This window comes from Sardina pilchardus, chromosome 23, assembly GCF_963854185.1.
Source record: "Sardina pilchardus chromosome 23, fSarPil1.1, whole genome shotgun sequence".
Taxonomy (NCBI): domain Eukaryota; kingdom Metazoa; phylum Chordata; class Actinopteri; order Clupeiformes; family Clupeidae; genus Sardina; species Sardina pilchardus.
Genome location: NC_085016.1, coordinates 16,278,884 through 16,303,883, shown reverse-complemented (window position 1 = coordinate 16,303,883; position 25,000 = coordinate 16,278,884). Strand labels below are relative to the sequence as shown.

The window sequence follows — 25,000 nt, the reverse complement described above, 5'->3', positions numbered from 1 at the left end:
CAATGTCACTTTTCTGCAGACACAAACACGCACACACACACCTTAATTTCTTTATTCTCTCTTTATTTCTCTCTCTCTCTCTCTCTGGTCTGGCTGGTAGCATTTGAGTGAGCAGCAGCTCTGGTCACTATACAGCTGTGTGTGTGTGTGTGTGTGTGTGTGTGTGTGTGTGTGTGTGTGTGTGTGTGTGTGTGTGTGTGTGTGTGTGTGTGTGTGTGTGTGTGTGTGTGTGTGTGTGTGTGTGTGTGTGTGTGTGTGTGTGTGTGTGTGTGTGTGTGTGTGTGTGTGTGTGTGTGTGTGTGTGTGTGTGTGTGTGTGTGTGTGTGTGTGTGCACGCGCTGGACTTGGCTTGGCTGATGCCCAGGAACACTCCTGAGATAACCAAGCTGCCCATGTCTGTCCCCACCACCTAGCATGAGCAATCACCCTCACACCCCATCCCCACACACACACACACACACACACACACACACACACACACACACACACACACACACACTACAAACTACAGTCATCACAACACACACACTACAAGCTACTCATCACAAGATCACACATCACAAGCTACAGACCATCAGGAGCAACAGGCTAACTAACATATAACACCACCACAAGCTACAGTCATCACAACATACACACACACACTACAAGTTACAGCCATCTCAAGCTACACACACACTACAAAGTCAAACTACTGTCATCACAAGCTACAGACCATCCGGAACAACAGGCTAACATATAAAAGCTATAGGCTACACCACCACAAGCTACAATCATCACAATCTACACGCAAACACAACCTAAATGAGCTTAGTTAACAGAACAACACACAGTTTGTCCACCAGTAAACAATCACTCTATGAGTGCTAGCAGACTAACATACACACACACACACACACACACACACCTATAACACCTACCCCACGTAAACACTGTATCATGACATGACAGATTTCTGTTGTGTCGCTAACACAACACTGACAAGAGCACCACTCCGATCCTCTAAGATTAGTTCTCCTTGTCTACATGTCCAAGAACTAGGCTAGTACTGCTCCCCTGGCGACGCACCAGGACAACCAAACAGATCCGCTTTTCAAGAGGTCAACATACACACACACACACACACACTCAAGCCCACCCATGAGCATTAACTCCAAAATAACACACACACATAACCTTCCGCGTAAGCTTAGATACTTAACTGCAGCGCTTCCGCCGAAAGGACATCAATCGCACAATCCACGACACAGTCCTCTGCAGCCACGAGGCCTTCATCGAGGCACCGGACCGAACCAGCAAACCCTCACACACTGCCTCACTCCTTGGCTGTCCCTGCCGCCTCTACCCCTCTGCCCACCCCTCACCCCCCTGAACACACACACACACATATAAACACACACATACAGCCCTGGACATGCCCATCTGTTGAGATTAGCTGGGGATTTTCACCTGAGCCGATCAGACACAGACACATACACACACACTCAAGAGAGACACACACAATGCTCAGATCTCTGGGATGTCTGCCGCATCTGCTCAATGCCACGGCATATGCAACACCAACACCACACACACACACACACACACACACACACACACAATACCAAAATCCCAACACTACAGCTAACAGCAGAGCCACACAATACCAAACACACAACCCAACACACAGCTACCGGAAATATAACACACACACACACACACACACACACACACACACACACGCACACACGCACACACACACGCACACACACACACACACACACACACACACACACACACACACACACACTACCATCTCTATATCTAACATACCACACGACTCACTGCTAACAGAACCACACACCAAAGCCAAGAGACCCACACATACTAACAAACAGCTAATGTAGTCATACACACATTATACCAACAACCACAGCTAACAGAACTGACACAAGATCAGAAACACCACCCAGCCAAACACAAGCTACACAACATACCACCCCACAGTGCAGCCAAACAACACCAACCGCACCACAACATACCACCCCAGAGTGCAGCCAAACACCACCACAATGGGGAAACTGAGAGTTTTATCCCAAATATGTAAGGCACATTGGAGGAAAGTATGTAAAAACGTATGCAGGCCTTTTGCCATTTAGTTATGGGTAAGATGTGACAGCACCGGGCCTAGGGTGGAGGGTCGGTCCAAGAGGATGTGATGGAACCGGGTCAAGACTGGAGGCCGGGTCAGTATCAGAGAGAGGATGTGACAGACAGCCTCTCACATCCTCTGGTACCAACCCTCCACCTGGCCAAAGGGTGGAGGGTCGGTACCAGAGGATGTGACCGCATCGGACAGATAGGCTGCCTAATAACAGACATGGGACCCCCGTGCACCTAGTATATATATCTCTTACATATCCAAGTATCAGACTGTAGCCTGTAGTCAAACTAGTCTACTGGCCATAAAACAGTGCAGGGGATGATGTAACATCACACCTATAACACTGACTTAACGGAGAGTCCCTAATCGTCGAGCCAGCGGATGACCTCACCAGGCAGGGTGAGCATGCCCGACACAAATTTCGATATGATATTATCGCAAAATCTACATCATGGTGTAGATAGATAGATGGATAGATACTTTATTAATCAAGTCCACACACACAAATACACAAACTCACTCACCTGGCAGGCTCGCGCCAACGTTTCAACCAGTTGCAGCAGTTCGCCATCAGAGCGAACATGTCAGTTCCACCTGTGGAACAAGGACCTTCTCACGCAGCGACAGTGAGACGCACTCTCGCCACCGCACTTTCCAACCACAGTTCAGCTCACCCTTCAGCTGCATAAAGCCATTGCAACCGTGCACAATCAGTGGAGTCTTGGACCTGCTTGCTGGTATCGTTAGAGTAGACCCTAGCCACTGATTACGGCCTCATCCTAAACTCAGCGAGGGGGACTAGAAGCTAGTGAAATATGTGTAACTTTCTAGCGGAGGCTTGAATAAAGGCCGGGCTATGTAAAAAATGAACAATTTTATGGTTGGTTAATACAGTATTCTAGCTAGGTAAGTGCGGACCTTGCCTTTCCACACCATCCCCGTTTCAACGGAGTTGTCAAAACCAACTGTAGCGTTAACATTCACGTAGCTAACACACTGAGCTACCGTTAGCTAATTTGCATCGCATAGCTAGCCGAAGGTAACGGTAACGTACCAGTTCATCCACGAATAACGTTTGCTCGGCTACAACTATTAACTGAGCCAGCCTAACAAACCCACCGGCTTCAATAATAATGAAGAATCGGTAATTGTTTCCGATTTCGACAAATAACGACAGGGAACGTTTGCCAAAATAACTGTTAGCTAATAGTGTTTAACGTTAGATCTTCTTGGCTAGGATAAAACCAGATAAGTTAGCCTGCTCACTAAAACATGCTTTCTAAGACTTCACTGAACACGAACAAAGACTTTTCTTAGAATTCATCATCTTACGCTGCTGTTGTCCAAAAGTATTAAAAGCTGTCATTTCTGAGAAGTTAGCCAACAACGTTCGTTTACAAAAAATCCCATTTGGATCAGCTGGCTAACGTTGTACTTATTTGTTTACGCCATGGAGACTGGCTGCTATGGCTGCGTCCAGGTTGGCTGTGCGCAGACTCAGGTTCCGCCGTAGTTCCGTTCCAAAGAAGCTCTGCGAGGGCGACGTCAATGGTTGGAGTCCAAAAAAGCATCTTTCCAGACACAAAGAATTGAGCTCGCAGTGTATATTTCCAAATATGAGCTTTATTATTTTGACAAAAATGTCTTATATAAACCCTCCCCTCCAATCATACGCCATACAAACTCTCCATTTATTTTACATAGTTAAGAATAAAAAAAGAATATGAATAAATTAAATAAAGCTGTTATTATCGGATCAAACATCTTTACAGCTCTTTTTAAACTTAATTTCCTTTACAAAGGACCTATACAACAAGGCTAGTCGCTGACCACCATCTTCAGAGACTGTACAAAGAAAATGGCACACAGCTGAAGGCTAGTCCTTTTCAAGAGTGTTGCTAAAAACCTGTGCACCTGCTTCTGATGCGGAGTCCATGACCCTGCCCCATTCCCCACCACACACTCACAGTCAGAACTTTAAAGACATGAGCACCAGAGAACTGTGACTCAAACTGAAATAATGACCATTCTGATCATTTGATAATAAAATTGATGAGTAAAACAACTTGTGGGTGGGTACTTGGGATGTGCAGACATTCACAAATTAATAATGAAGTGAAGAAGTGGTTGTAGGTGTCTGGGGGTAGACTCAGAGTAGGTGAGTGAGTGTGTGTGTGTGTGTGTGTGTGTGTGTATGTGTGTCTGTACAGAGTGTGTGTGTGTGTGTGTGTGTGTGTGTGTATGGGGGGTCAGACTATAGGATGAGTGTTATTAAAAACAAAACAGTAAAAAGACAAAAACCGAAAAACATCAGTGCAAATGTCTCCTCTATGGAGCTCTTCCAGCTCAGACGGCGCTGGGTCCAGGCATCCAGGGCCACCGCCAGGGAGGACTCAAGAGTTTATTACGGCTCCCTTCTCACAATCATGTTTCAAGGCATCATGGACGACTGCACCAGGAGCGGGCACTAAGGTCCAGGAAGACTCTACCCAGAGCGGTCATTAGAGCCTTTCCTCCAAGTACAGGGACAAGGGCTCTGGCTATGGTACATTTGGTACGAGAGGCTGGCCACTAAAAAAAAAAAAAAAAAAAAATTCTGATGTACTGTAGGGACAAATGTTAAGCTGATCTACCCTGAACTACCCAGGGTTGTATGTATGTTCATGTGTGTCCAGTCTGAACTTGAAGTACTTTGGCCAGACACTTCCATTTGATATATTAAAAAAAAATCAGTAAAATAGGTGTAGTGATTAGCAACAATGATGAATGCTACCTAGCAGTCACTCTGTGAGAGAGGCAAGTCCTTCCATACATATCCATAATTCAGTCTGGCGATATGAGGTTGGAGTCATAAGACCTGGAGTCATTCAGTGTCAGCTAGAATCTCTGCTCCCCACCCCTGAATCAGAATCAGGGCATAATCTCTCCCAGGCGACTCCCAGAGGGAGGGTTAGGGTTCATCTCTCCCGGAGGTCCCATGGAGGGCTCCCAGAGAGACTCTCAGGCGTCTCCTCCAGGTTTCACGGGTATCTCACAGCTTCCCTTGTTTCCCCTTCACCAGCCACCTGTTCAAATCAGATCACCAGAACACGAGTCAGCTGGTACAACAGGAGATCAGCTGGTACAACAGGAGATCAGCAGGTACAACAGTATAGGCTCTTCTAAACGTCTCTCCTCGGTCCTCGATCCCCCTGCACGTTCCCACTGATCTATAAAGAATGATGGGGCAGCAACAATGGGATAGTCTATCCAGTGTTCTTTATAGATCAGTGGGAACAAGCCGGAGGATTGAGGACCGAGGAGAGAGGGTTGAGAAGAGCCCCATTTCTCAGGTACAGCACTTCTTACTTCTCACTAGCAGGTACAGCACTCACCTTCCTCGTCTGAGTCGAAGCCAAAGAGGGCGGAGCACTTCTTGAGGTGCTCTTGCAGCTCGTCGGCGCTGGCCAATGAGATGAAGCACCGAGAGCAGCGCTGCCTCTGAGGCGGAGCTGCACTGACACCGCTGGCGCCGCCGCTCGCAACCGCCTCCACCACGGCCGCCGCCTCCGCCACCGCCGCCGCCACCGGCCGCACGATTGTCACCGGCGCGTCCTTCCGCCGCTTGGGCATGCTGGTGTACCTCTCGTCCAGGTAAGCGCAGGGCAGCGGGCGCACAAAGGGCTTGTGGCCCACGCTGCCATACGGCGACGCCAGCGGAACCTCCGGCTCTGCCTTCGGCCCGGCGACTGCGCCTGCACCCGGACTCGAATCCGCCGCCTTACTGCTGTGCCCGTTCACTAGGCCCTGAGGACTGCCGGGCACCAGAGATGCCACGCTCCCCTTATTCTCCCCGCCAGAGTTCATGCTGTCCGTTCCCACTGGGTTGAGGGAAACCGTCTTCCGCTCCAAATCTGCCGCAGCTGGCACCTGATCTTGTGGGGGTGCCCCGGCGCTCGGGAGAAGAGGTGGCCTGGCATTGCCCTGGACAGGGGGCAGCACGGCACTACCCGATACAGCAAGTGGCACGGCAGTAGCCGAGAGAGGAGGCGGCATGCTTTTTGCGGTGACCCGTACCTCCCCGTTCTGCGGCATGACCCGGGGACGTCGCTGGCGCGGGGTCTGGACGTAGTGCTTCCGCTCGTGCCGGTGCAGCTCCATGCTGGTGTGTGCGGTGTGCGTGCAGCCGGCGAAGCAGCACTGCATGCGCAGCGCGTGCATGTGCCTCTCCTTCACGTGCTCGCGCATGTCCCCCAGGCGCTGGAAGGCCTCCGGGCAGCCCTGGTGGGGGCAAGGGTGGCGCAGGCTGGCGTGGCAGTGGCGCCCCACGTGGTCGTGGAAGTGCTGGAAGGAGTTGAAGCGGCGCGAGCAGTACGTGCAGCGGCCGTCCGCGGTCTCGAAGGCCGAGCGGAACGCCGCGCTCTCGGCCGGGTGGTCCTGAAGCAGGTGGCCCAGCACCGTCGACCCGCGGCTCCGTAGATGCAGCTGGCACCACTCCACCGGGCACGCCACCAGGTCTGGCTGGCACAGCGGATCGCTCGTATGCCCCGGTACCGGGCCCGAGCTCTCGCTGGGCTTCACCGGCCCGGCCTCCTGCACAGCCCCCTCCGTCTGGCTGCTCTGAACCGTTGGGGGCCCGGCCTTCTCCAGGGGCTTCTGTGCTTTTTTACGTTTGACTTTGTTTGGTTGTTTGTTGGTTTGTTTGTCCAGTTGTTTGTTGATTTGCTTGTTAGTTTGCTTGTTAGTTTGCTTGTTTGCATGTTTGTCTGTTTGTTTGATTGGTTTGATTGGTTTGGTTGGTTTGGCTGTAACAGGCTGTTCTCCTGGTGGCGGCTGTGAGGCCACGCCCCCCTCGCCTGTGATGTTCCCCAGGCTCTCAGAGGAGGCGGGGCCTTCGTCGCCCTTCACCCTCTTCCTTCCCCTTCGTCCGTCTCGAACGCCAGCTTTCACCCTCGGCCGTAGCGGACGCCGTCCCCTCCGAACAGAGCCGTCCTCCGACTCCTGTTGCATGCGCCGCTTCTTCCACCTGAACTTCCCGTTGGGCCGCGGCGGGTGATGTTTGCTGTTGGGCTGCGTGACGTCCGCTCCCTCGGGCGGCTCCTCCTCCGCGGGGATGACGGACGTCCGCGTCCACCAGTGGTGTTTCCTCTTACGGGGCCTTCCCCGGGGACCCCCGGTGGGGGCCAGAGTCCTGAGCGCGGGGCGCTGGTCGTGAGCGGTGCCGTTCTCGCGGGCCTTCGGCAGCACGGGCTGAGGCTCCGAGCGAATCTGTTCCACGTGGCGCGAGAAGTGCTCGTAGGCCTCGTCCGGGTCCGCAGGGGGCTCTTCGCAGAACATGCACTTGCCCGCGGACAGCAGCTGATTACCCCGGTAATGGGAGTACGCGTGTCGCATGATGTTGCCGCCCTTGAAGACTTTATCACACAGACGGCAGCAGTGGACGAGCACGGGGGATTCGGGCACGGAGGGTGAGGCGGGCACGGGTGCTTCAGGTGGTACGGTCCCGGGCGCGGCACTCGGCAGCGCTGTCTGAGCCGGTGTGTGTTGCACTACGTTCGTCTCGGCAGGTGTGTGTTGCTCCGGCGTCGCCTGAGCAGGTGTGTGTTGCTGCGGAGCGGCGGGAGACGCGAAGGCCTTCAGCTCGGGAGTCTCCGTCGCTGTGGCGGTCAGCTGGCCACTGGTCAGTGGAGCCGCCTCTCTGGGGTAGGGCTCTGGCGCTGAGCGCGGAGGCTGCGGAGCCATCTTTTGCAGTGGTGGTGGTGGCGGCAACTCAGGCTGTGGGGCAGGGGCAGGTACCAGGGCAGACGCTGGGGTGGCACAGGGTGCCAGGGTAGACGCTGGAGTGACACAGGGCGGCATCTCTTGCAGCGCAGGAGGAAAGGGGCGTCCAGGGGCCTGCAGCGTGTTCGTGTGGGACGGCTCGGACTTCGTAGGGGTCCTGACCAGCGGTGTCTGCTGCGGCCTCTGTGGCGTCCCGTCTGGTGTCCGATCTACTGCCTGGCCTGCCGCCTCGGACTCTCTGATAGCTGGAGGCTCGACCACGCAGATGGGCGGGGTTAACTTATGGAAGATCGAGACCGGAACCATCTGAGCCGCCATCACACTATTTGCCGCAGCAACAGGGCCGGCCGGATGCCTGAGAGCATCACACCTGTCCAGGCGGTTGTTGCCATAGCTACGGTCACCTTTGTGGTCTCGGACGCCGTCTAGGACGAAATCATCCTCTGCAGTGACCTTTGGCTCAGTTATCAGTCTAATTTCTTCGGTAGCGGCTGTCTGGCTCAGCTTCTCAGCGCCATCTAAGGGTGCGGAGGCAGACGCGTCCCCTGGCTCGGCGGAGGGGAACGTGGCCACCTCCACTTCCACCACCTCCACCACCTGAGGCTCGGAGGCGGCCGCCGGGGTCTCGCGCCTCTCGGCGAGCTCGAGGGTCGGCTCGGCCTCCGGCTCGGCGTCCAGCTGCACGCCCTGCTCCTGGTGAGCTTTGGCGTAGCTGTGAAACTGCCGGACGGCGGCCAGCGGGTTGTGCGTCTGAAAGGACCCTTCGGCGCCGCTCTCCGAGAACATCTGCAGGAGTCGCCGGAGCGACGAGTCCTCCGCCGCTCGACCGACCTTCTCGCAGCGCTCCGGGACGCACCTGGGCACAGGTGAGGATGGGGATTCGGTCGTCCACGTGTCCGCCAGCTCGTTGTCGGGCAGAGAGAGCACCAGCATTTGGCTCTGCCCGTGTGGCGGAGCGGCGTCCAGCCAGTCGCCGAGCCCCTGGATCTGCGCCGCCAGGCTCCGGTTCCGCTCGTACGTCCTCATCTGCCCCGGGGGCGTCTGCGTCCTCCGACCCGGCTTCCTGCCCGGCCGGCGGCCCCGCACCCCCGGCGCGCTGTTCTCCGCCTGCGCCGCCGCCTCCTCCTCCAGCAGCCAGCGGGGCTTCCTCCCCCGCCGCTTCCAGCCGCGCCGGTCGCCCTGGCGCGAGAGCACCCGCTGCTGCCGCGACAGCGTGCCGCTGCCCACCTGCCGCGCCATGTTCTGCTGCGCCATGTCCAGCTGCCGGAAGGAGCGCCGCCGCTCCGACGAGGTGTCCACTACTAGCTTGCTGCCCGGCTTCCTCCCCCTTCGCTTCCCTTCCCCCGGCGCCCTGCAGGGCGCCTCTCGCCCCGGGACTCGGGGTCTCTCTGCCGCCACGGTGACCGCCGGTCTCCTCTGCTCGCTGGCAGGCTGCGGCGGCGGCGTCAGGGCGGCGGCGTCGCTGGCGTCCGGCGGGTCGAGTTGGCACTCGCACGGCTCGCGCACGCAGCAGGTGGGCGCCCAGGGCTCCTCGACCAGGATCTCCGTCAGCTCGGCTTTGGCCAGCGGGTCGCTCAGCAGGCTGGCGCAGGTGGTGCGCAGCGTCAGAAGGTTCCAGAACTCGGGGTCGAAGTAGAGCCCCTTCTTGAGGATCTGGAGCACCTCGAAGCGCACGTGGTTGCCCACGGGGCTGGCGTCGGCGCTGTACTCCACGTCGGGGTGCGTGTAGAGCAGCGACACCGTCTTGTAGGACTCCACCGTGCGCTCCAGGAAGAACACGAGCAGCGCGCACACGCGACACACCTCCAGGTCCGCCGGCAGCAGGAAGGCCACGGTCTTGTAGAGCAGCGACTTGGTGACCAGGTCACTCTGCAGGTCCGACTCCAGTGCCCACGCGCAAAGCTCCACGCAGAACCTCAGGCCACACTTCCCCACCTGTCCGCGCACACGCACACAAACACACACACACACACACACACACACACACACACACACACACACTGTTAAAGCAGTCAAGGCATACTATACAGTTATAACTACAGCGTATCCACAAATATAAAAGTGACAAATACCATACATGATCTTAAGTGCCTCTTTAGCTAGTAGAGACCATAACACCTACGATCACATTAGCTATAGGAGACAGCAACAACTCAAGCAACTTGCTGCCGAGTTAGCATGACGAGTTTGTAAACAAGGTCGTGTTACGCAGGTAGTTGCTTGCTAACATGCTCACTCAAAGTAGGTGGCTAGGATATTGGCTAGTAAACTTTCACAAAATACAAACTCTGAACTTATTTGTCAATACAGAAATACTGCCGTCTATGAGCTAGCTATGCCATCTTGGATTGTGTGTGTGTGTGTGTGTGTGTGTGTGTGTGTGTGCGTACCTCTGCCAGGATGATCTTGATGAAGGGGAAGACGGTGCGGATGTTGGTAGTGGTGAAGATGAGCTGCTGGCATTGCTGCAGGAAGTCCTCAGTAGATGGGTTGGCTCGGAGCTGCAGCTTACTCCACACGAACACCAGATCCCTGCACACACGCAGGCCAGACAACACTATGAGTATGTGATCATCTGTAACTGTGCGTGTGTTTGTGTGTATATGTGTACCACAGGTTGAACATGTATCCAGTGTGTGCATATATGTGTGTGTGTGTGTGTGTGTGTGTGTGTACATGCCACAGGTTAAACATTAAACATGTCTCCAGTGCAACAGGCACAGAGGAGGGTAAGACTGTGTCTGTGCCTGTGCATGCGTGTATGCTCAGGGCAGTGTCTGTGTCTATCTGTTGCAGTGAGTGCGCGCGTGTGTGTGTGTGTGCGTACCACAGGTTGAACATGTCTCCACTGCGTAGCTGCTGGCTCAGGAAGCCTCGGCTGAGTGACAGCAGCAGCTCATCGTCCTCCTCCCCCTCACAGCCACAGATGATCTCCACCGCATCCTTGCCGTCAATCACAGACATCTGACAAACACGCACATAAGAGTTACAGATGAGCTCCACAACATCCTTCAGAGACAACATCATCAAGCATCAATCACAGACATCAGACTGGAAACACACACACACACACGTGTCCCCTTACCTGTGTGTGCAGGCGGTCGTGGAACGAGGCCTTCCACAAGCAGGTGAGGTAGGCCTGCAGGAAGAACAGGTGTCGTCCGGCAGTGGGGTGCTGACTGCAGGCTTTGGCCAGAGCCATGGCCTCATCCACGCGCTCACACACCAGCAGGTAGCGCACACGCAGCTCCAGGAACACGCAAGCCTCCGAGCCAAGGAACCTGCTCACTGCAATACACACATACGCATACCATTACAACTCAGCTCACTGCCATACACACATAGACACATACCATCACAACACAACTCACTACAATTCACACATACCATCACAACACAGCTCACTACAACACACACATACCATCACAAAACAGCTCACTACAATACACACATACCATCACAATACAGCTCACTACAATACACACATACCATCACAACGCAGCTAACTACATTATACACATACACATACCATCACAACACAGATATCTGTAATACACACACACACATATTCCTGCTCACTGCAACAGACACAGACACTGCCCTGAGCAGACATGCATGCACAGGCACAGACACAGTCTTACCCTCCTCTGTTGCCTGTGGCGCCCCCTTGAGAATGCCCTGCAGCACTGCTCCAGCCCAAGGGCCACCATCTCTGATGATCTGCCTCAGCTGCAGCAGGTAGACGTTCTGATGCCGCACCAGACATGCCTGGCACTCCTGGGGGATGGGGGGTTGGGGCGGGGGAGAGAGAGGGAAAGAGAGGGAGAGGGAGAGAGAGTGAGGAAGAGATATCAGTATGAGCTACTGAAGACACAAACCCATAGGCCATGAAATGAGGCTGCAGTTTCTGTGTTTGTGTGTGTGTGCGTGTGTGTGTGTGTGTGTGTGACTGTGTGTGTGTGTGAGCGCGTGTGTGCGTTTGTATGACAAGGATGCTTTATTCCATGCCACCATAATCTCGGACTCAGACTGTGCTGGTCCATGGCAACTACAGACTCACCTGAAATGAGTCCAGAATGCCTTTCAAAGGGTCTTCAGGGAACTCATCTTTCCCGAAGAACAGCAGCAACTCAAACACACTCCTGAAACAGAGAGAAAAAGTGTTTTAGATGATTCACGACTGCTGATTTGAATCTTATGTAATTCTGTCTTGGGTAGGGAAGGGTTGGGTTGGGGTGTTTGGCAACGATGAAGAGCTTCAGTCTGTGTGTGTGTGTACGTGTGTGTGTGTTGGGTGTTTTTGGTGCATGTTGAGGACCCCCTCGAAAATGAGATGCTCCATCTCAAGGGGTTATCCTCTAATAAAAGAATTTGAATTTGAATTTGAATTTGATCCCCCCCCCTAGCTAGCAAGTTTTTCATGAACATGGTCGACTAGTTGTTATGTACCAGTATAGTACTGGTGCTAAGATTACTTCTTGTGCTGGCTGTTTGCAGTGGGTTTATCATCTTTAGATGGTTATCCATAGTAGACATGTTTTTATTGTACTTGTACTTTTATTGCACAACTTCGATGTCACTGTGAAACAGGTCTCATTTTGGATGTATTTCCTTACATAGGACTGGTCAGCCTATTCAGCCTTCAGTCATTTCATCCACAATTACTTAATTGCCTTCTTACAGCACAGAGTATCGACTAGCAATTGTAATAATCAACTGATTGACAAAATTCCTGTGTGAGGGAACAGATATCTCAAGTAAGTGGAGCAGTCTGGGGACATGGAGAGACACACACATAGACAGACAGACAGACAGACAGACAGACAGACAGACAGACACACACACACACACAGTGCGGTGATACGTACAGAGCCAGGGAACTGAGGGTGTAGCGCACGTGTTCGCAATCTGCAGGGAAGGAGGCGGTTCCTCGCACGAAGGAGCAGAGCGCCCAGCGGAGAACCTGCAGCTGGGGGAGAGGCACCTGCCATCGTCCCGTGTGCTCCTCAACAAGCTGGGGGTCAAGGGGTCAGAGGTTGAGCCAGGGAGAGATTGGAGAGAGAGACCCAGGGAGAGGTAGAGAAGAGAGAGGGCTTTACAAAGAGCTGAGAATGTATCTGCCTGCTGATACTGGCCACAACCAACAACGTAGATAACGGTCACAACGACCCTACTGCACCATGCTGGACTGCCTGTGCCAAAGAGATAATGTGTAGCTTTCTGGAGCTGGAGTATACATTCATTTATTTATTTGGAGGGCATCTGTGTTCATGATGTAGTCTTAAAGGGACACTTCACCGATTAGCATTAAGCTTTGTATCTTTAGAAAACCAGTCATGTTTGTGAATGGTTGTGCATCATTCCTTGCCTTGAGATGGGAGAAATACAGATTTCAATGTTGGACTTCCTGCTTTCAATGATGTAACAATCATCATTTTACATCATTGAAAGCAGGAAGTCCTATTCATGGGTTTCATTGAATTCCGTATTTCTCCCAACTCAAGGCAAACTGAGGGAATGATGCACGACCATTCAAAAACATGACTGGTTTTCTAAAGATACAAAGCTTATTGCTAATCGGTGAAGTGACCCTTTAATAATGTGCCAATGGGCAATGGTAAAAGAGAAACGGTTATGTCAAAACATTAAACTGAAGGTGTCTAAGACCAATCAACAAGGCGTGTGCCAAACTAGGATCATGCCACATGGCTGTATTTACAAAATGGTAACTGCTGGAAGTCAACCAAACAACTCAGTTTTATACAACTACGTGAATACTGTCGGGAAAAACAGTCACACGTACACATGACTGAAAGGCACAGTCATCACAACAGGAAAAGCATTAACAAATCTGAAATGGGAAGGGGCATCTCGGCTAACGTTATGGCATGATGCCTGCGACGCAGAAAGTTTAAGAGTTCATGTCGAGATGTTTGCCTAGGCCTAGCAACACCACCTCTGAAATCTGGCTAGTAAACGTTAGCTACCGCAGGTGCTATGATGCATAACAAACTCAGGACAGGAACTAGTCTACAGCCAACGGAAGATGTTCATAGTCAAAGAAACTTTGGAACTGGACGTCGTCTGCTACCAAGAGTTAACGGCCTCTCTATCACGACTGTCGTGTAAATAGCTAGCTAACAAGATACCGACCGTTAGCATCAAGAAGGCCTGCTAGCTGTTTTGGAATGCAGCTATCATTAGCAGCTAGCGATTAACTAGTTCCCCAGCAAGCTAAATATCAAATATCTACTGGCATCTCCTTCCTAACCCAAACAATATGCATCTCAAGCATACAGCATTGTGCAATTCGTTCATGTTTGCAAGTGACCGTATACGGTGTAGTTTCAAGCAGAGGCCACTGAGCTCCATTGACTAACAGTACTGGGGGAGGGGAATTGTCTGGTTAGCTATGAGATAGCTCTTTTAGCTAGCTCTTTGGGAACAACTACAACTGGGGCCACTTTGTTTAAGATACGAGATAAAAGTTCGTATCCTACCTTACAGAACTTTGCACAGTAGGACTTGCTTATATGTCCATGTTCGTCGCGCGCACTGGCAACCAGCAAACTCTCTAATTCTTCTTTTAACCTGTCTAACTCCACTTCACTCTCCTCTTCCGCCATACTGGCTGTCTTACCTAGCGCGTACAACAGCGACCACAATGTTCCCCCGTAGACCTCGCCTCTCCTTCCCAAAAACCTGATTGGAACGTCACACGACAGGTCCCACTGATGGACAGGCCCAAACAAGTTACTATTGGACTATTAAACGAGTAGCCACACCTCTAAACGCCATGCGAATATTTTCAGCACATGTAATTGGTTTGAATGTTGGTATACAATACACTATTCCAAAAATTAAATGGCCTTTCTGTCCAAAGCGCAAGAGGGGTTAATTGCCCTATAATTGCAATCATAATGTTTTTTCAGTCATGTCTGGTAATTTAAAACCATAATATGCTGTGACTATTAAACCCATCTAACAGAGCTGAATTCAAACTTTAGAAAAAGAGTGATACGGTAAAATAATGTAGAAATTAATCACATCTAATCTAAAATTATGAGAATCATTTTTGTTGATGCGAACGCATTATGTTGCTTTGCTCTCTGCGTCCTCGTTTGGCCGGTAGGCTTATAACGCTAGTTCAAATGTTGATGCAGGTGCAAAACAGGCATCAATTTCCGGCTTGATGTCTTAATTAAGCACGTGTTCCTTCCAACTTTTCAGTCTGACGGGACCCATTCGCTTTGTGTGGAGGTAGGGAAGAGCTCTTCAGTAAAATCTTGTCATGTCCGTTTCGTTTACCTAAATGTAGCCTAAATGTAAATGTAGCCTACATAAACTCGTTGTTCGTCACATGAAGTCTAATCCTGGTAAAAATGTCTAACCGGTTATTAACCGAGTTTCCTGCAAGTTATTTGTAAAACCAGCTACATGTCCTTGCTGTAGCCATTGCCATATAATTATGGGGGTGCTTTTATGATGTAGGCCTACTATCATATCTGGTCTATGCAGCAATTTAGATTTTTTTTTTACCCACAGATTTAGTCAGGTCTAAGCCACACGTTTAGATTCTTTATATTTGTGTTACCCAATACTCACAGGTTTAGGTCTAGGTCTTGTCTTTGTAAAAGTCTTTACTTTGTGGTAACAACATGTTCGTGGACTTCTTATTTAGCCCTTGTGGATGTGGTTTACAGGAGTAATACCTGGTGGAAGTCTTCTCACATTCTTGTCCTGTGGTGTGCCCACAACACTGCTGCTCTTGTCCTGTGGTTGAGCCCTGTGCTGCTGCTTGTGAGTGTTGCCTGTGCCCTGTGCCCTGTGCCCTGTGCTGCTGCGTGCTTTGTGCCCGTCTGGTGCCAGGCCATGTCTGCGGGCCTGCAGATGCTTGGTGTGGTGTTGGGACTGGTGGGCTGGATCGGTGCCATCGTGTCCTGCGCTCTGCCCCTGTGGCGCGTCACCGCGTTCATCGGGAGCAACATTGTCACAGCGCAGGTCTGTATAGGCTACGTCTGCTTCTATACCTCTACTACCCTACAGCTGTCTCTCTGCTTCTGCCTCTGCTATACTACCCTACAGTACAGCTGTCTGTCTGCTTTTCCTGCTAATATCCTACAGTGCTGTCTCTGCCTGCTACAACTACGACCCTACAAGCTGTCTGTCTGCCTCTATCTGACTGTAGCTGTGTGCACTCCACATCTCCACCTGCAAACTAACCCTGCTCTGCAACTTTCATTTCATCACTAAACCATTCACCTTCTCATCTAGTGTTTGGAGGTCCGCCTCTGCTGAAGGGCAAATACTGTAACATCTGATCATGTATCTGGTCTTATGGGTGTGTGGGCTGTGTGAATGTAACTTACTGCGCCTGCTTGTAGGCTGTGTGTGTGTTTGTGTGGTGACTGCAGTGTGATTTTTGGTAGCTGCATGCTTGTGTGTTGGCTGCTTGTGTGTGTGTGCCAGCTGGGTTCCTGTGTGTGTGTGCTGTGTGAATGTGACCACCTGTGCCTGTTTGTAGGCTGTGTGTCTGTGTACTGTGGCTGGGTGTGTGTGCTGCTGTGTGAATGTAACTGACTGTGCTGTGTGTGTGTGTGTGTGTGTGTGTGTGTGTGTGTGCGCATGCACCTGTACTGTTCTCTGACCCTGCGCTGTCTGGCTGGCAGACCATGTGGGAGGGCCTGTGGATGAACTGTGTGGTGCAGAGCACGGGCCAGATGCAGTGCAAGGTCTACGACTCCATGCTGGCGCTGCCTCAGGAGCTGCAGGCGTCGCGCGCCATCCTGGTCATCGGCCTCCTGCTGTCCGCCGTCGCCCTGCTGGCCAGCCTTGCCGGGGCACGGTGCACCACCTGCCTGGCCGAGGGTTCCGGCAAAGCGCGGGTCGCCACGACAGCCGGAGCGCTGCTCGTAATCGGCGGGCTGCTGTGTCTGATCCCGCCCAGCTGGTCGGCGCACCGGGTGATCCGTGACTTCTACAGCCCCCTGGTGGTGCAGTCGCAGAAGCGCGAGCTGGGCGCCGCACTCTTCCTCTGCTGGGGCGCCGCGGCGCTGCTGCTCATCGGTGGCGGCCTGGTCTGCGCCTCCTGCCCGCAGAGGTACGGGGCCGCGCAGGTGAGCGGACGCCGCTACAAACTCAACTCGCAGTCCTCCGTCCAGACCGACCGCTTGGCCTATGTCTGAGAGACCCTTTAGATGGAACATATGTAGAGTGAACTGGCACTCTCTTTACATGTAATAAGTGAACTGTCATCGTCTTAGATAAAATTAGATGTTTATTTAGTATTTTAATATGTTAATATATATTTTAATGTTCACGTTGATGTGTTTTTTTTATTATTATTTTGTTTTATCTTTATGTGAATTTGTGTGACTTGAGTTTAATAAAACCATTTGTTTAAAGAAATATCTGATGCTTAAAGCAACGCTAAAATGGATTTGTTCTTGGTTTCCCCCTACAGTTGAGAAGTGCAATAATATAGGCTACTAAGTAAATATGTGTCTTTTGCAACAAAGTATAAACATAGCAAAGACACCCGCAGTCTGTAGAAAGAGCTCAGAATTCCTGTAGCACAGCAGCACTTTCACAGTTCAGGGTGAGAGGTAGCAAAGCCTGAATACATTACTATGAATAAAACTAGCCAGAAAAAAAACATTGATCAAATAATCACTATTAGTAATGTATGAATAATTCTGGCCTTAACTGCCATCAATTTGGGTGCTGATATTTGCAATATCTTCACATGTGTATAAATGAAGGCCTGTGTCTCCCGCAGCTGAAGTTCTAGGCTCTGGCCAGCCTTTGAGGAAACACGACATCAGTAAACAGCCACGGTCGTCTTATGAAATAAAATGTTTATGCTGAGAGAAGTGTTACTCTTGTATTTAATTTAATAATCCATGAATGGTAGGGGTGAAGGTCCTGCTGTCGTCCACCAGGGGATGGTGTTGCTCTGAAGTGTCTCCTCAATGCACAACTTGATCTGCAAATTAATACTGTAAGATAAAGATGAAGCTCTCACTGAAGCACTTATTTATTGGCACCATTTGAACACTTCATCAATAGCAGACCAACAGGACCATAATGTACAGGAGGTAGAGGGAAAAATGTAGTCCATCTTTGTGTGTGTGTTTGTGCATGTCCATGTAGACAGGCCTGAAACGGCTCTTTTTAAGTAATTCACTGTTCATCGTAGAAAAAGTCTGTACGTGATGTCAGCACAAATATAACTGATAAAATGCATGAAAGCTTCCTAAATAAGCACCAGCACAATAATGTCTTACAGTAATAATCTCTGGCAGTAAGAGAACATGAATCCACCCTATTAGGCTCTCATCTCTCTTGTCCCCTCAGCCCTTCCCACACCCATGGGTCCACACACAGAACCAATGGCACAGCCCAAAGTAATCAGAAAAACACAAACATGTTTCCTCCATGGACATTCATTCTGAAGCGGGTCCCTCTCTATGTGTACTCTAAAGTCAGTGTAAATGTGACATATGTGCATGTGGGCCTATGCATAATGTGAGACTGTATGTAAACAACCCTAAAAGCTAAACATCTGTGGTATGATGTGGACGTGGACAGCTTGATCTCACTGAAACCGTCATGCCGAATAACACGGGATGCTTCTCCAGCCTCCTGTTGGCAGTAAGGCCCCTGGTATCTCATCAGCTCTGAGACTGGGACTGTGATATACGCTCTCCAGTTGACCATGAACTTGTCCATAAGAAGCATCTGAATTTCATGTCATTGTTTATCCATTGATGTTGACTCGGTCATTCATAACAAGCCCTTTACTGAAGTGTCCATAGAAACAGCGCCGACTTCACATAAGCACTACCGCTCTGAGGCGTCCACGACGAGACGATGCTGGCTTCACATAAATGGGGCAGCTCTGAGGTGTCCATGGAAACGAGACAGCGCTGGCTTCAAATAAACGCTGCAGCTCTGGTGTCCATCCATAGAAACGAGACGATCCTTTATCCACAGAGACGGCACCCCGCTGAGACAGCGCCTGAGCCTATAAGGCTCACCTACAGCTCACCTAACAACAGCTCACCTGTGGTGCGCGCATGGGATGGCCAGGAGCCTCTTGAAGGCCTTCTTGAAGTCCTGGTTGAAGACGGTGTAGATGAGCGGGTTGATGAGCGAGTTCAGGTAGCCCAGCCAGGTGAGGCCGTCGGCCAGCGCCGCGGGCGTGTGGCACGACGGGCAGCTGTTGGCGATCACCTCCTTCAGGAAGAAGGGCAGCCAGCACACCACGAAGGCGCCCAGGATCAGCCCCAGGGTGAGGGCGGCCCTGCGCTCACGGGCGGCGCCAGAGGGTCGACACGGGGGGCGCAGCGGAGGAGCGCGCCGTGGACCGGCAGCCACGCAGGTGCGGTCACCCTCGTAGGACAGCTCGGAGAAGGAGCGGTCGGTGGGGCTGAGGGTGACGGGACTGAGCGCGCCCGAGCCGGACCCCTCCCCGGGCAGGACGGCGCTGCTCACGGTCAGGCACGGCCGGCGGCTGCCGCGGCGGTTCTGGAGGGTCTGGGCGGCCCGGTAGATCCGATAGTACAGCACCAGGATGAGCAGCAGCGGCACGTAGAACGCGCCGAACGTGGAGTAGACGGTGAAGGCCACGTGGTCGTGTTCGATGATGCACATCGTGGGGCCATCCTCGTCCGCCGCGTCGTCCTGCTTCCTCCACACCAGCGGGGGCAGCGACACCAGCACGCTGAGCAGCCAGACGGCGGCAACGGTGAGCAGGGCGTGGCGGGCGGTGCGCTTCTGGGCGTACGCCACGGCGTCGGTGATGGCGCGGTAGCGGTCGAGCGCGATGGCCGCCAGGTGCAGGATGGAGCAGGTGCAGCAGACCACGTCCAGGCCCAGCCACAGGTGGCACAGCGCGGCGCCCAGACGCCAGCGTCCGTCGGCGGCGGTCAGCGACACGATGCTGACGGGCATCACCAGCACCGACACCAGCAGATCGGTCAGCGCCAGCGAGCAGATCAGGAAGTTGGCGGGGCTGCGCAGCTTGCGCGTGGCCAGGATGGACGTGATGACCAGCGCGTTGACCGCCGCCGACGCCACGGCCAGAACGGACAGCGCCACGGCCAGCAGCACCTTGCCGAGGTCAAAGGTCGTCTGGGGGTCAGAGGAGCGGAGCTGCTCTGGGGAGCTGGGGGCTGGATCCATCAGGAGGGGAGAATTACTCACCTGTACAGAGAGAGAGAGTGAGGGAGGAGTGGAGAGAGATGGAGGGAGAGAGAGAAGAAATAGTTTAGAATAGAATAGAAATAAGTGTGTGTGTGTGGTGTGTGAGCTGTATGTTGGTGGATATACTCTGCATGTTTTCAGTGTGTCAGTGTATTGTTATTTTTGCACTGGGAACACTGTCAAAACAGTCATGTTACAGTAATATAACAATCAACAGAGAAAGAGAGCGGGAGAGAGAAAGACAGGGACAGATACAGTGAGAGAGAGAGAGAGAGAGAGAGAGAGAGAGAGAGAGAGAGAGAGAGAGAGAGAGAGAGACAGAGAGACAGACAGAGAGACAGAGAGAGGAAAATGACAACAGCTGAGTCAAGTCAAGTCAACTTTATTTATACAGCACGTGTGTGTGTGTTTGTGTGTGTGTGTGTGTGTGTGTGTGTGTGTGTGTGTGTGTGTGTGTGTGTGTACGTGTGGCAGCTGATGCTGATATGGAGAGAACCTCCAGTGACTCAGATGCATACATGTTGTCCTGCTGACACACACACACACACACACACACACACACACACACACACACACACACACACACACACACACACACACACACACAGAGATGCCAAAACACATTGCATAACTGCCAGCGGCAACAGGTGCAACTGCCAAATATCTGTCCTTATGCATATTTATTTTGCATTGTGGACACAAATAACGTCAAATGGTCAAATGTTGAGCATCATGCTCTGACCAGCTCATAATCAGAAAAGGGCTGACAAAAAGGAAGTGTTTTCAGATTTTGCTCAGTCTCATAGTGTATCATATATAGGGAGCATGCAAATGTGGAGATATAGGTTTATCCTTGAGTTTTGAGTGTTATAAATGGAAGGACCTGTAAAATGATGTGAGCCATGTAGATGTGTAACTTTGTCAATGACTCTTCCCGACGTATTTGGATCTTGTGTTTTTGCTTGCCTTTCTGATCCGCATGAAAGCGTTTACGCATTACCAAATTAGCGCAGCTTGTGATTGCATAGCATGTCAGTGTGAGAGAAAATCAGTTATACCAGTGCAGTTTATCTGAGCTAGAATTTGAGAAAGACAGTGTGTGTTAGTGTGTGTGTGTGTGAGAGAGAGAGAAAGAGAGACATGGGAGGCGTGTGTGTGTGTGTGTGTGTGTGTGTGTGTGTGTGTGTGTGAAAAAGATAGCAGTCCCTGAGAAAGGTGGGCGCTAGGTGATGATCAGGAACAGTCACCTGTAAGTGTTGCATGATGTACGTCATGGAGAGAGAGATACGCACATGCCCAATCCTATAGGAGCACACACATCCCTAGGTTGTACAGAGAACACACACACACACACACACACACACACACACACACACACACACACACACACACACACACACACACACACACACACACACACACACACACACACACACACACACACAGACACACACACACACACACACACACACATCCCTATGCTGTATAGAGCATACACACACATCACATCCAAAGCTTTAATACACAGACACACACACACATCTTCTAAGATGACCACAATCATTCACTCATCCACTATGTGATCACTGTACTTGTACGCTGGTATTTTGAATTCCCATTGAGCTCTTCTTCTGGATGCACATCTCCACAGAATGGGAAAGAGTGTGTGTGTGTGTGTGTGTGTGTGTGTGTGTGTATGCACAGTCCAGTCACATCCTGAATTCGGGTGTACCTGTCATGCAGAATATTCTGGAACGCACTAATGCACTTGGCAGTGAACTTATGACTAATCTCCCTCATGCGAAATGAAACTCAAACCCAATCAGTCAACAGTCAGCAGTCAGGCAGTTATTTCCACGTCATAAACCACGCATGCAGTACCCATCACACCAAGATTCCTGCGTCGCAAGTAACACAGGATTTGTGTCAGCTTGGCTGGTGAGGTTGCATAACATACCTACACATGATGACTCAGATAGTAGGGGACGGGGGAAATAAAGATGGGGATAGAGAGAGAGAGATAGAGAGAGAGAGAGAGAGAGAGAGAGAGAGAGAGAGAAAGAGAGAGAGAGAGAGAGAGATGGAGGGATAGAGAGAGGTTTAGATAAATCTCTTGTACTCCACTGTCACAGCAAAGATATACAAACTAAAATATATTTTCTGGAGTGTGTGTGTGTGTGTGTGTGTGTGTGTGTGTGTGTGTGTGTGTGTGTGTGTGTGTGTGTGTGTGTGTGTGTGTGTGTGTGTGTGTGTAAACACAATGTGTTTCAAAACAGCGCACAAACAAGCCTTATCAAGCGGTAGGATCTACAAACAAAAGTGGCGTGGCTATGACCCGACACCTGTGCAACATCTGGCGGGAGAAGATCCCCAACCTGTGGATTTTACTGCCTACAACAAACAACTTACAGATCAATATCCTCCATTATTGGGAGTCGCCATATATGGAGAAGAAGGTGTTGTGTGTATCCATCAAATCAGCTGTTTGAATTGTCATCATGCTCACATTGGATCATACCTTAGCAATGTTCTGCATCTGTAACATTTATGTCCTTTTGTACATTTATTATGAATTGCGGACATAAATAAAGTAGTTAAAATGTGTGTGTGTGTGTGTGTGTGTGTGTGTGTGTGTGTGTGTGTGTGTGTGTGTGTGTGTGTGTGTGTGTGTGTGTGTGTGTGTGTCGTGAGAAACCTCAGAAATGAAGTGTCTGTGTGACTCCGGCAAAAATGGACCACATGTGCAGGGTGTTTTTGAAAATACATCAACTAAGCCATGGAGACAGTATTTTTTGTTGACCAAGCACTACAGAGCTAGAACCAGCAAAGGCTAGAGCCCAAAATCGCAAACAGTGGACTAGCTAAATATGTCTGTGTGTGTATTCAGTGTCAGACTTCAGAGAGTATGTGTGTGTGTGTGTGTGTGTGTGTGTGTGTGTGTGTGTGTGTGTGTGTGTGTGTGTGTGTGTGTGTGTGTGTGTGTGTGTGTGTGTGTGTGTGTGCATGTAAGAGAGAGAGAGACTGCTTTGAGACACTAAAAATGACCTTAATGTATTGTAACTGACCCTAGGCAGATGGGTTGGGCCCTTGAGTTGTGAATCTGTCTGAGGTTTCTTCCTATATGTATCCCCAATTCTAGGGAGTTTCTCCTCGCCCCTGTCACTCATGGGCTCTTTCTGAATGTTCTCTCTGTAAAGTGCCTTGAGACATGTGGTCAATGTTTTGGCGCTATAGGTGAAATTAAATTGAAATTGAAATTGAGACACCTCAGACAGTATGTGTGTGTATCTGCTGTGCTAGACCTCAGACAGTCGTGTGTGTGTGTGTGTGTGTGTGTGTGTGTGTGTGTGTGTGTGTGCGTGCTCTGAGACCTCTGACAGTACTTTTCATCTTCTCCTCTAATTACCTGTGGACCCTGCTCTGCTCCTCCAATGGCCTTTGCTTCAGACAGGGTCTGATCCGTTTAGTCTAGACTGTGGTGGTACTTCACTCCCTCAGACATGGCAGTGAGTTTCACTAATCTACACGAGAACCATACGGCCCTGTAAACACACACCACAAGCTGCCAAAGACCTGAGTCAGGGCAGCATCATGGGGTCTCTGCACAAATCTCTCTCTGTCACACACACACACACACACAAACACACACACACATAGCCATATGTTGAGAGCTCCGTCATATGCATTATGACAGCCAGTTTGATACTTGTGTGCGTATACAGTGACAGCTCTATGATCATGTGCGTATACAGTATACAGAGTTCTATGGTCTCGTGCGTATACAGTGAGAGTTCTATGATTATATGCATATACAGTGAGCGCATGGTCTTGTGCATATACAGTGACAGCTCTATGATCGTGTGCGTATACAGTGAGGGTTCTATGGTCATGTGCGTAAACTGTGTATACAGTGAGAGTTCTGGTCTCGTGCGTATACAGTGAGAGTATGGTATCTCTTGCCTGCTTCTTTCGGCCTTCTGCAGATTCCTCTGACAGTCTGAGTGAGAAGAGAAACCTGCAGGACAGATGACCAGTCCACATAGTCACTGCTCGTGCAGCACCTGTGTGTGGCTGTGTGTGTGTGTGTGTGTGTGTGTGTGTGTGTGTGTGTGTGTGTGTGTGTGTGTGTGGCCCAGGACAGTTACTCATCACTGCATCAAAAGGAGATTCATCATGCACACACACACGCACACACACACACACACAAGTTCTTAGACCAAACACACACTCATGACTTAACGTGAACAGCATGTTACATACAGCGCAGGGCTGGGGGAACCTCACTATAGCCACCGCCAATGTGTAGCACGCACCTGCGTGATGCACAGCAGCCATTACGCACCAGCAGCACGCTCACCACACACCAGCTTGGGAGTGAATGGGCCAATTACATTGGGAGGTGATTAGGGGGCCAGATTAAATGAACCATATGACATATTGCCATACACCCCCCCCCCCCCCCCTCCATACACACACACACACACACACCCACACACAATATTGTACACATAATCATAAACAGCAACAGAAACACCATGGAGCCATTGCATAACAACTACTACAGCCTCAGCAAGCCTCATTTAAAATGTTGATGGAAGTTACAAATCAGAAGGCACAAATTCCTTTTTTTAAGCGGTTACAGTGTGGGACTGTTAGGGTTGGGTATCGTTTGAATTTGAACGATTCCGGTTCCGATTCCGATTCGTTGTTTCGATTCCGGTTCCTACCGATTCTCGATTCCGATTCTTTTAAGAGGCAGGGTCAAAAAGTTTAGGACACCAGTATTTTAATAAGCTAGCTAACGGTCTTTCTGAATGAAATAGTCTGACCTTCTCCATCAATTTTAACTTTACTATGAATTTCTCACAGGACTGTTTTGAACTACAATAT

General features: G+C 50.9%; 4 protein-coding genes across 7 annotated transcripts in view; 1 reads left to right on the top strand and 3 right to left on the bottom strand.

Annotated features, from left to right (window-relative positions):
- Positions 1-3,587, bottom strand: part of arl13b (ADP-ribosylation factor-like 13b) — a 10,315-nt gene extending 6,728 nt beyond the window's left edge. Inside the window, exons 1-3 of one of the 3 annotated variants that reach the window (XM_062527952.1) lie at positions 3,476-3,586; positions 2,668-2,824; positions 1-13 (exon numbers count right to left, since the gene is read on the bottom strand). The exon at positions 1-13 is cut by the window's left edge and continues 58 nt beyond it. In XM_062527952.1, coding sequence (XP_062383936.1) covers positions 1-13; positions 2,668-2,726 — 72 coding nt within the window. In that variant the 5' untranslated portion in view covers positions 2,727-2,824; positions 3,476-3,586. Of the gene's footprint in view, positions 14-2,667 lie in introns of all 3 variants that reach the window. The other 2 variants (XM_062527951.1, XM_062527953.1) reach the window with 2 other exon arrangements.
- Positions 3,588-3,752: 165 nt separating this feature from the next.
- znf654 (zinc finger protein 654) lies at positions 3,753-14,545 on the bottom strand. Of its 2 annotated transcripts, XR_009936987.1 has the most exons (10): positions 14,404-14,545; positions 12,772-12,917; positions 11,964-12,045; positions 11,545-11,680; positions 10,989-11,191; positions 10,731-10,867; positions 10,294-10,435; positions 5,518-9,838; positions 4,917-5,208; positions 3,753-4,714 (listed from the first exon to the last, which is right to left on the bottom strand). XR_009936987.1 is itself a non-coding variant. In XM_062527258.1 (9 exons), exons 1-9 carry the CDS (start codon positions 14,527-14,529, stop codon positions 5,198-5,200), a joined length of 5,304 nt encoding a protein of 1,767 aa, XP_062383242.1. In that variant the 5' UTR covers positions 14,530-14,545; the 3' UTR covers positions 3,753-5,197. The 2 variants fall into 2 exon arrangements, 1 of the variants encoding a protein (XP_062383242.1); XM_062527258.1 differs by having other exon boundaries at positions 3,753-5,208.
- Positions 14,546-15,067: 522 nt separating this feature from the next.
- cldng (claudin g) lies at positions 15,068-17,311 on the top strand. Its single transcript, XM_062527257.1, has 3 exons — positions 15,068-15,163; positions 15,607-15,904; positions 16,573-17,311. Exons 2-3 carry the CDS (start codon positions 15,776-15,778, stop codon positions 17,086-17,088), a joined length of 645 nt encoding a protein of 214 aa, XP_062383241.1. The 5' UTR covers positions 15,068-15,163; positions 15,607-15,775; the 3' UTR covers positions 17,089-17,311.
- Positions 17,312-18,964: 1,653 nt separating this feature from the next.
- On the bottom strand, positions 18,965-20,089 carry htr1fb (5-hydroxytryptamine (serotonin) receptor 1Fb). Its single transcript, XM_062528592.1, has one exon. It carries the CDS (start codon positions 20,087-20,089, stop codon positions 18,965-18,967), a length of 1,125 nt encoding a protein of 374 aa, XP_062384576.1.
- Between the last annotated feature and the right edge of the window lie 4,911 nt (positions 20,090-25,000).

Excerpts from the sequence above, each read along its gene's own strand:
- znf654 (XM_062527258.1), bottom strand. The coding sequence starts at position 14,529 with ATGGCGGAAGAGGAGAGTGAAGTGGAGTTAGACAGGTTAAAAGAAGAA. Across the intron at positions 11,192-11,544 it reads GCCACAGGCAACAGAGGAGG|TGAGCAGGTTCCTTGGCTCG; the intron begins GTAAGACTGTGT and ends TGTGTATTGCAG. Across the intron at positions 9,839-10,293 it reads TCAAGATCATCCTGGCAGAG|GTGGGGAAGTGTGGCCTGAG; the intron begins GTACGCACACAC and ends GTGCGCGGACAG.
- cldng (XM_062527257.1), top strand. The coding sequence starts at position 15,776 with ATGTCTGCGGGCCTGCAGATGCTTGGTGTGGTGTTGGGACTGGTGGGC. Across the intron at positions 15,905-16,572 it reads GCAACATTGTCACAGCGCAG|ACCATGTGGGAGGGCCTGTG; the intron begins GTCTGTATAGGC and ends TCTGGCTGGCAG.
- htr1fb (XM_062528592.1), bottom strand. The coding sequence starts at position 20,089 with ATGGATCCAGCCCCCAGCTCCCCAGAGCAGCTCCGCTCCTCTGACCCC.